The 10,211-nt window shown below is 39.2% G+C and overlaps 2 protein-coding genes across 2 annotated transcripts in view; both read right to left on the reverse strand.

The window, feature by feature from the left end:
• Window positions 1-771: 771 nt before the first annotated feature.
• On the reverse strand, window positions 772-7,390 carry TTR (transthyretin). The gene is given in 4 exon segments (XM_019473742.1): window positions 772-879; window positions 2,654-2,789; window positions 5,415-5,545; window positions 7,322-7,390. Coding segments are annotated over 4 exon segments (444 nt in total).
• A 1,922-nt stretch (window positions 7,391-9,312) lies between these two features.
• Window positions 9,313-10,211, reverse strand: part of LOC103904216 (transthyretin) — an 8,908-nt gene continuing 8,009 nt past the window's right edge. The window contains exon 4 of the mRNA XM_019473756.1: window positions 9,313-9,591. Within this exon, the coding sequence (XP_019329301.1) occupies window positions 9,484-9,591 (108 nt within the window). The 3' untranslated portion in view covers window positions 9,313-9,483. The remainder of the gene's footprint in view (window positions 9,592-10,211) is intronic.

Below are 10,211 nucleotides of genomic sequence, written 5' to 3' on the forward strand. Positions count from 1 at the left end.
TGGGAGTACTTCAACTGGGGCAAAGGTATTTGCAGAATTTTATGAAAATACACGGATAAACTTTTCTGCAACACTGGATGCGGACTCTCCTTGAAAGTGTCACCAGTTATAATAGATTGGAAAGCAGGAAAGAAGGCATTTTAAGTATGTGTAGCATCCTTGCCATCCTTAAATGCTGTTCTACCTTGCTGTCACTTTAAAGCTGCTTTTGCTCCTATATCTTAAACTCACCTCCCAATTCTGATTTTTATCTGATGATTATGTGGGGTCCTGGGTAGTAGTCCCATGTGACTTCATCTGTTGTGGGCTTCAGTAATAAAGTATAGATGATGGTAGGTGGTGGATTGCATTTCCTGTGTGCTTACTTTTCATGAGACACCTTTCAGATGTGTTTGGTCCGTTTCCTTTGCAAGAAGGAATGTGGTTTATTAACTTCATGGAAGACTTTGGTTTATTCCCAGAATACCAGTAACGGAGTTTCAATGCATTTTTTCTAAGCTTAACGTGTTTTTTCAAACCCTAAACTTTTATTCAGAAGAGCAATATACTTACAGAATACAGAAATACAGAATACTTTAATTCAGAAGAGTATTTGAAAACAAAGTCAATACACGTTCTTCCTAAAGTTAACAAAGTGAGTAAACAACTTGACTGTTACTGTTAGTGATTTCCTGTGAAATCTAAAGCTATTGATGCAGTCAGAAACTAAGTTCTTATCATTTATGGAAATTTTAATTTGCACATCTAAATTTTCATGCTTAATGTCAGCTTCTATTCCGCTGGCTCACTAGCTACTGCTTTAGTTGAGTAAGAAAAGGGACTGAGGAAAACAGCAATGGAGTAATGTCGATAACCAGCATCATTAGCTGTGAACACCACCTGATGAAAGAAAAAACAAATACAAGACAAATGTGGAGACAAATGAGGAGGGATCTCTAGATATGAGCCTAGAAGGAACCGTTGTGATCATTTTATCTAACCTCCCACAAAACTTGGGAAATATCTGCTCTTCTGGTGATTTGATCAGTGTGATCAGCGACTGCCTGTCGCACACAGTTTTTCCACTGGTTAAATATCCTTTGTTAAAAGCATACATGTCACTTAAATTATTTAAAATTTTATCAAATATATTTATTATCCAAATTATGTATCCAATTACTATCCAGTAAATCCGTATTGAAGATAGACATTGAACCCCATTGATTGTCTTAAAAAAAAAAAAAGGCATTCTTTCAAGTATTTGAATATTTCTGTTGCTCTTACGAAGTCCTGAACTTTGAGGAACAGAATTAAACATAGTGCTACAGTAACTATCATCAGGCCAAAATATGAAGTAATGAGTTTCTTTACTCCTACTTACATATCTAGTAGATGGAGGAGGAGTGCATTAGTCCTTTGGCCACAACGTAATAATGACCTTATGTATGAATCATTTACAACAGACCTTTTAACATCTCCCCCATCAGCTCATGTCCCGTCCTTTGATTTCTCCCTCTGCGCAGTAGATTATTTTGTGTTGTGAGATGATGGGTGTCAACTTTTAAAATAGGCACAGTTTAATAACATTCTGTGATGCATAGCTTGTGCTCCTTTCAACATTAATAAAAAAGATGCATATGAGACAGCCAGAACTCAGCAAAACATGATCCCTACGGAGGCTTATTTTTAAGAAAGGAGGCTCTTGTACTCTGGATTAAATTCATTTCTAGTCTGGAATATAGACTTAAATGTTATCTTGATGTATAATCAATTTACTTGCATACTGTAAATCTTTCATCTTACCTCTTTTATTTCAGTTATCACAGAAGGCAAGACTATCCAGCATTGACCTTCATTGTTGTCTAGAATAAGAATGTCATTTCTCGTCCATTTCAGGGAGGCAGAAACAACATTTAACCCAGGTGTTTGCCACCTTTTTTCCAAGGAGATGAGGAAGGGCTGTCTGAGCAGCAGTTGCAAACCGTACAGCTGGTGGTGCTCACTGATCTGTCACAGTCCGGCAAACAACTAATACAGGACTGCTGCTGCTACTGAAAGGTCATGTGAAAGGGCTGATGCTGTGGAGGGGAAGGGGACAGCCCCCAGGGAGTCCCAAATCCTGGAGCTGGCCTCAGTTGGTACCAGGTTTGGACCACCTTCATCTAACCAGTTTATCTGTCCCATGCAAACTAAAAAGACCTGTTACACTTTTTTCTGCTGTAAACTGAGGATCCAAGCATTCAGAACACAGTTCATACTTCCATTATCTTTAAAAATCTAAATATTAAAATTTGTCTGCAGCTGTACAAATACGGGATCCAAAAGGCAGAAAAATCCTTTTCCCAGGAGACTTAACGGAGTACTCCACCTGTTCTCCCTCAGGTGTCTAGAAATAGTCAGAGAAAGAATCACAGGCTTAAGTAGAGGTAGAAGGATGGAAAACCTCTTCGTAAGTAATGCACCTAAGAGCTTAGTGAGAGTTACGGGGAAGCTAGTAACCAGATTCTCTCATGGGTATGTTGTTACAAAGCTTTGAGGCTGTGGATTTAAAGTGTTAAAGCAAACATTTTAAAGTGAAAAGAAAGTTCAACATGTGCAATTAGTAATTGAAACCTAGACATATAAAGTATCTTTATTCTTTGCAACTAAAGTACAGGAGAAAATGAATACTCACATCAGCATGGTGATGGAAGGGATTCAAGCCCAGTCTCTTCCAGTAAGAGGCTGTGTCAAGCTCAATCTTGTATATCCCTGTTACAAATTGTTCTTTAGTTGTGAGCTCATGGAACTCTCCGTTGTCATTGGTTTGTCTGTGTGGTGGCAGAAGAATGCACTTTTATATTTTGGTTAAAAGCCCAACAAAAAGGCAGTTCTTAGCAATTGAACTTGAGTGATGTTGTGTAGCTTAAGTAATATGATGAATACTTCTATTGATCTGGAATGGCTTACGTCCATCTGTATTGTGGATGCTTCAGAGCTTATCTTGGCATTTGCTACTTCCACGATCGCCACAGCAGATGGCTGCCTGCCATGTCACTACTCTGCATGGTTTGGGGGTGAGCCAAAAGCTGGCATTATTGTTCATAGACTCTTGGCAGAGTCTTGGAGTTAATTAAATGAACCCACTCAGAGGAAAAACTTCACCACTGCTGTAAGCAATGTTGAAGCTCTATGATGCACTTACTGTGCAAGTAGGTAGGGTCAACTCTCTTGATTTTTCCGTAGCTTTCTTACTTAAATACATTGAGTTGTTTTATTAGTATGAATATTTTTTACAGTTGGCTATCTGAAATTTGGGATCTGCTATTTGAAATTACTGTAGGTCAGCCAACAGTGTAGCCTTATGAAATTCCCTGTTGTCTGTATTGATCAGTTGGTTTTCCATCCTCAACAAACAGATGGTTTTGTTTGATTTGAAGATGCTATCAGTGCTATCCAAGGCCATAGTACTGGCTTGAAACCAGACCTTTGAACACCAACCAGTTTGGGGCTCCAGAATCAATATTGAATGCTGTCTCTCAAACATGTCTCTTGGTTGAAACCTATTTCTGTGAAATAAGTTATATAATACTAGGGTTTTGATTAGGTAGGTTATCCGCAAATAACAATGCTGCTAGTGCCTGATTTTAGTAGTCACAAACCACTGTGTTGTGTTCTAGCTGCCAAATCTTATTCTGAACATTTTATTCAAATTGCATGCAGAGAAAAATAAAGAATTGAATGTTTTTTATGTCATTGTCCAGTGCATTACTTAGGATTTGTGCTTTAATATAGCTTATAACTATGAAGTCATAGAACACCATTTGCATCTTACAAGATGCTCTGTAGTCATCAGATTTTTTTAATCTGCTCAAATGTCTCTATTTTTTTTTCAGTCATAGATTCATCATGGTTAGATAACTGTTCATTTCTCTAATAAGCTTTCTCAGCTAAAACAAAACATATCTTTAACTGAGATCAGTTATTTCAGAATCTCTTGCTAACATTCAATTATTTACAAATTAACAAGGCTGGAGAGGTTGATTTAGTATTATCATGACTTTTGCATACCTTATGTTAAGGTTACTTTGGTCTTTGTTTCAAACGTTAAGTATGTTTTTAAGGCTTCAGTCAACATCCAGCTGTTCAGCCGAGTATCTTTGTATAAAGCCTCTAAGCTCAGATTTGACGATAAGTAAACTGAACACCCTCTTAATGGAAAATCACACACATTTCCAGTGTGTTCCAATGTGTGAAGCTATCTTCTCACTTGAGGGGTGGGAGGCAGTTTAAGTAGGACAACATGAATAGATTGTTCTTCCCCTGCCCCCCCATGTACAAATATGTGTAGCCTTCACTGTAGCTATGATTTTCAAGGGCACATCGGAGGGCACTGTTGCTTCTGCCAGCCCACTGCTCTACAACACCAAAGAGCCGCTATGTACAGTTTCTCACGGACTTTCTATGAATGCAGCTGAGTCTGGGATCCCACTATTGAAATTCCTGCACGATGCCAGCTTTAGCCCTTATGAGCCCTATCTCACTTTTTTAGGTTGAATAGGCTATTAACAGACCTGGAAAGAGGGTGAGACTTTGCAAATATCTCGGGGAGAAAAGCATGGAAGTGGGATGTTGCTTGTTGAACAGAGAAAGAATGTTCATTCTGTGTATCCCCTAAGAATTTTTTCAATTTCATTTCAGATTGTACTTTAAGTAAAAACTGCTTTTGAGTTTTTAAAGTGTTAATATATACTAAAATTGAGGGCAATTTAAAAAAAAAAGTAATCTACATTTGAAATTCTACAATTTTTTTAAAAGACGTGGCAGCATTTAAATATCTGGGAGATTCTTTTTCTTATATTAGATGTAATTGCTTCTCTGTGGGGGAGGAGGTAAGAAAACTTCATCCCCAAATTTTCTCCTTTTGGCTGATTCCTTTTTCTTGAAGCAAAGGCGGCTATCAGTTATCATGTGGTATATGTTCAAAACAGTTCCGTGTTTTCTTTTTAAAGCTGTGGTGTTGTATGAAATGAAAATCCATTTAGAAAGAGGAAAACAGCCAATAACGGTAGGATTCTCAACCAAAGCCTTAGTTCAAACAAGCTAAAAGAGTCTGCCTGATTCTTCTGGTAACAATGCAGCAGTTCATTGGTGGGTACTAAAAAGTAATACAATCCTTTGTAGTGAAATTGAAGAGAAGCGATGATTGAATTAAAGGATAGTTTAAAATACTTCCTTGTGCTCACAGTAATTATGAAGCATTATAAAACTATTTGGTAGTGGAAACTGTAGTACAGTTAAAAGACAGTCTGCAGCAAAGTCATTCAACAGTATGTTATCTTTCCTCTGAGCAAAAAAGACAACGTATGTTAGAGAATGTGAAACTGTTTTTTCAACTATTTGGCCTCTTCCCATTGCCTTTCCCTTTTTTCACTCATTATTTTGGTATGACTTACTTTGAATTTAATAGTTCTCAGGATCCATCTGCAGCTTCTTTATATAACTTAACCAGAACATTTGGAGCTGGACTTCCTCAGACTGAATCCAGAATTTTTATAAAAAGAGGACGCTTGGAGTCAGCAGAGTCCTTCAGGTAGGAAGAGAGAATTTTTACGTTGTAAGAAAGATAAGGGATGGTGCATAATAAAGCTGTAAGAAATCTTACTCTTCAGATCTACAGAATATACCACATTTTCCTCCACAAGATCACTGTGTACTGCAGAAATGTAGCCTGAAGCTTTCTGCGGGCTGGATATGGTGGAGCCGAGGAGGAAGGTGTCAGGAGCTGTCGGGAGGAGAGCCATGTGCTCTGAGGAGGCACTGTGGCTGTGTGTGAGAACACGTTCCTTGTCATGGCTTAGCTATACATCATCTCCAGCATGAAGTTGTAACTAAATTGTGACCTCAACGGGAAATAATTAAGTCATCAAATGTAGTAGGAATGTTTAAAAACCTGGCAACTCTTCCTCTGTATTTTGGAGTGGCAATTCGAGCACAGCTTTTTGGATTTGAGAGCCTCTGAGGTCTTGTTGCCATAGAGTTATGTTAATTCTGCTGCAAACTTGATAAGCATCACATACAGACTCTTTCTTAGCACCATGTTGGATCAGATTTGTCAGCCCCTGGCAGCTATGCAGGGATAGGAGAGGAAAACCTTCCTTCAAAGATGGGATGGCTGTAGTTTCACTCGCAGCATGTTCATCACAAAGCAGTGGTTATGCCCTGATGTTTTACCTCTTCAAAGGTAGAGTTGAATCAGGGCTTTGACCTCCCATTACCTAATTCTGTATATGAAAAGCGAGAAAATAGAGCTTTGTGGAAGGTGCTAATCAGGGATGATCTCAAAATAGCAATCATTGATCTCCATTTAATCATTGCAAAATGAATCACGATGTATATGTTAAAAACTAAGAACCCTCTCTTACATCCGTGCTTACAGTCTGTGACGACCTGCTCTCCCATCAGCCAGGAACCCTGCCCTATATCAGACCAATGTATCAGCGTGTATCTGTACCGCCTGTATGCCCTGACTCCTCAGGCTCCCTTTCTGGAATGCACAGGCTCCTCACTAGTGTTTCTTTTGAGGCATTGGCAATGGGGGCTCTAGTGCCACCACCTATTTTCCTGGCTTTTACACCCTCAAGGAGCTCAAGGAAAGTCTGCTTCCTCACAAAGGTTGGTCAGGTATTCATTTTCCCAAAGATCAGAGCTTGAGAGGAAGAATGAGTAGGGGGGGGGGAGAGAGAGTCTGTTCTAGGAGAATTTCAGGCTGAAGCGTCTGTGTCTCTAGCTTGCTTTGCTGGAATAAATGAGGCCTCTGGAAGTGGGATCCTGGCTTTGGCTCTGTTCTTTGCTCGCATCAATGAGTGTTGAGATCCCTTCCTGCTTGCATGGGATAGAGCTGCAGTGAATAGAGCGGTAAGGCAGAGGACTACAGAAGGCATTTCTCCAGCATGGATCTCACAACAGGAAATGAAATCCCCCACGACAGGAGCTTGTTCATTGTGTTATAAGGGCTATTAGTTACTTTCCAACAGGCCCAAGGCTTTTGTGTAGTGAATATGATTTTTTTTTCCTTTTTTCTCTTACATTGTTTTTCACATAGTCGCTGAGTCTAATGACAAGTGCTGTTTCTCTAACCATAAAGCCCTCTCACTAATCACTAGAGAAGGAGAAAGAAGGACCAGAAGAAGAGCAGTAGGAGAGGACTACAGTCAATACATACCATAAAATCAGAATAATTGCAATAAAAAGGAATATTCTATTTTTTACTTACACTAATTAAAGTATTAAAAAAAAAAAAAAAGGGAAAAAAAAGCTGGGACTACATCAGTGTGAAGGACCTCGATCCTGAGACACTTACCGGTGGTGCAACTTCGGAGAATAATGCCAGGCCAGCTAAGAAAACAAGAAATACAGAATGAAAAGCCATTTTGCCTACCACTAGGAAGTCTCAGTGTCAGCAAGTAGAAATTGGTGGGATCTGTGATTTTTATATCAAGGCCTCTAAACTGAGGCTACTTATCAGAAAACCCATATGACTTTCAACATGCTGATTCATACTATTTACTTAGTAAACAATGAGAAAATAAGTAACTCATACAAACATGAACCTTGTCTGCAAAAATAAGTCTCTTCTATCATTTCTGTGGAAATATTGTGAATATTGCCTAGCTCAACTGCAGTGATCTATTTTCTTGGAAACAATGTCTATTCTGTTTTATTTTTCTCTTCTTGTTGAGGAATAGTGCTGTATGCATCTCATATAGTTGAGAGAAATACAAATTTCTTGTCCACTCGGCAATTTCAGTTTCAGTGAGAATTTCTCTGTGGTTATAGCTTGGCTTAATTGACTCACACACGTTTATCTATTATGAGATTTCTCTCTGTGGTGGCCTCGCCCCCACCTGTGATAAAAGGTAAATGGATAATGTGTGGGCTATCTAGTTATCTTATGAATTCCCCTGAAGGAAAAATATGTTACTTTTGGTTTCCAGCCTGATAAATAGATACCTACATACCCATTTCTGGAGCACAGTTAAACAGTGTTTTAAGTCCTGTCACTTTACTTGTGCCTTAGATTCAATACAAGTTCAGGACTTTCCCTGTACAACTGCAAGTCAGCCCCCACCAGAAGTCTGTGCTTCATTTTAGGGAACTGTTACTTCTTGAAATTAAACTTTGTCTTTCTGATCTTCACTTAAACGCATGCACATACGCTCTCTTACTCGGTTTATCCTGTCCTCGGGGGGATGACTACATGCAGAGCAGTTTTTTGGTTTGGTTTTTTTTTATGACTACACCACGACTGTATGAACATACTTATCCCCTATTTTGAGGGCTGGGCGTAGCCCACTGCAAACCAAGCCTACTGGTTTTCAAGCTCTAGGAATAGTAAGATCCCATGAAATCTGCATGCTTTAAGATGGGTGCTGTTTTGGAACTATTTGCACTGCTTACAAGAGTTGTGTAACTGTGGTAGTGTCCAGAAATCAGGGAAAAAAGTAACCAAATAGTGAAATGTTAAAGGCAAGCTTTTTTAACTTGTGAATTCACTTGGTATGCAGTCATCCCAGCAGGCTCTGGGTGTAGAGATAAACTCCAAGGTCAGTAGCAGACGGGTGCTGATGGTTTCTGAATGGCATGATTTCAGTAACAATCTCTGTAGTTTCTGTAATCCTGTTAAACAACAATTCCTCTGCATCAGGATATTTTAAATACAATAGGCCATCAGTCTACAGAAATCACTGCTAAAGCCCTCAAACTCTTTGGTCAGTTTATCAACAACATTATTTGAATCACAGTCACTCTACAGCTTACCTTTTACTGTTTCTAAAAATATGAGGAGACTGCTAAGATGATGCTTCTATTTTAGGACTCTTTTTAAAAATGGCTAGAGATTTGACTTATTAGAGATTTAATTGGAATGCACCTGAATACAGTAGCCAACTGGGTTAAAGATCAAAGTTGTTAAAAAGGGTGCTAATTGAAATTGCTTCAGAACTTTCTAGATTGAGCCGCAAACTTTCCTCTTGAAAGGACAAAGTGTTGAGGTTTGCCTGAAGTTTTAAGTAAAGGTACACACATTTTAACTCTTTCAGCTCTCTGGATATATATATTTCAACAGTCTTTCTGCACTGTTTGTTCTGCTGCTAGGTATTCAGTATTTCTCCTATTTACCCTGTGACCTAGTTGATAGTGGGACTTTTTTAAGGTAGTGGAGGAAGATAACAGACCCAAATCAAGTGTTAATTTGCTTCCATATCCCATGCATGGCTTCCGGATGTCCTTTGCACTTGAACACAAATCATGATACCTTAGAACACAATAAAATTTCACCAACAGAATCAAAACTGTTTTAAAGAAGTAACGTTTTATTGACTTGTCTGAAGTTTGCCAGGTTACAAAATGGAAAAAAAAACTAATGTAGCAAAAAGTTATGCATTAGCAGGAGGAAAAACCTTCCTCCTAAAAGCCTACGACAGTTCTAGCAGAGGAGGGTATTTGTGTAATGACAGTACATGTTTATTCCTGGGGATCACTGACAACAGCAGTGGTTGAATAAGAGAAAGGACTGAGGAGAGCAGCAATGGTATAGTGGCGGTGACCGGAATCATTAGCAGTGAACACCACCTGGAAAAGAGAAAACTTGTGATCATGATGAACAACGAACATTCAGACCTACCTTATTAAGAATTAGCACGCACACTCCATTTCTTCTGCAGGCTACTTTGCCAGTTCTGTTCAATCAAGGATTTCACCGTTCTAAGGGTAATGCTCCCCATTACTTTGTGATGCTCGCTGAAGACTGAGAAATTTGTGAATTTGGACCCAGGTCCACAAAGAGTCATAGAATCATAGAATAGTTCGGGTTGGAAGGGACCTCTAAAGGTCATCTAGTACAACCCCCCTGCAATGAGCAGGGACATCTTCAACTAGATCAGGTTGCTCAGAGCCCCGTCCAACCCGACCTTGAATGTTTCCAGGGATGGGGCATCCACCACCTCTCTGGGCAACCTGTTCCAGTGTTTCACCACCCTCAGCGTAAAAAATGTCTTCCTTAGATCTAGTCTCAATCTACCCTCTTTTAGTATGTTTAGTATATAATAGTACATTACCCCTTGTCCGATCGCTACAGGCCCTGCAAAAAAGTTTCCCCCCTTGAAGTATTGAAAGGCTGCCATAAGGTCTCCTCAAAGCCTTCTCTTCTCCAGGCTGAACAACCCCAGCTCTCTCAACCTTTCCTCATAGGA

The sequence above is a fragment of the Aptenodytes forsteri genome, unplaced genomic scaffold (assembly GCF_000699145.1).
Source record: "Aptenodytes forsteri isolate BGI_AS27 unplaced genomic scaffold, ASM69914v1 Scaffold23, whole genome shotgun sequence".
In the NCBI taxonomy this organism is placed as follows: Eukaryota; Metazoa; Chordata; class Aves; order Sphenisciformes; family Spheniscidae; genus Aptenodytes; species Aptenodytes forsteri.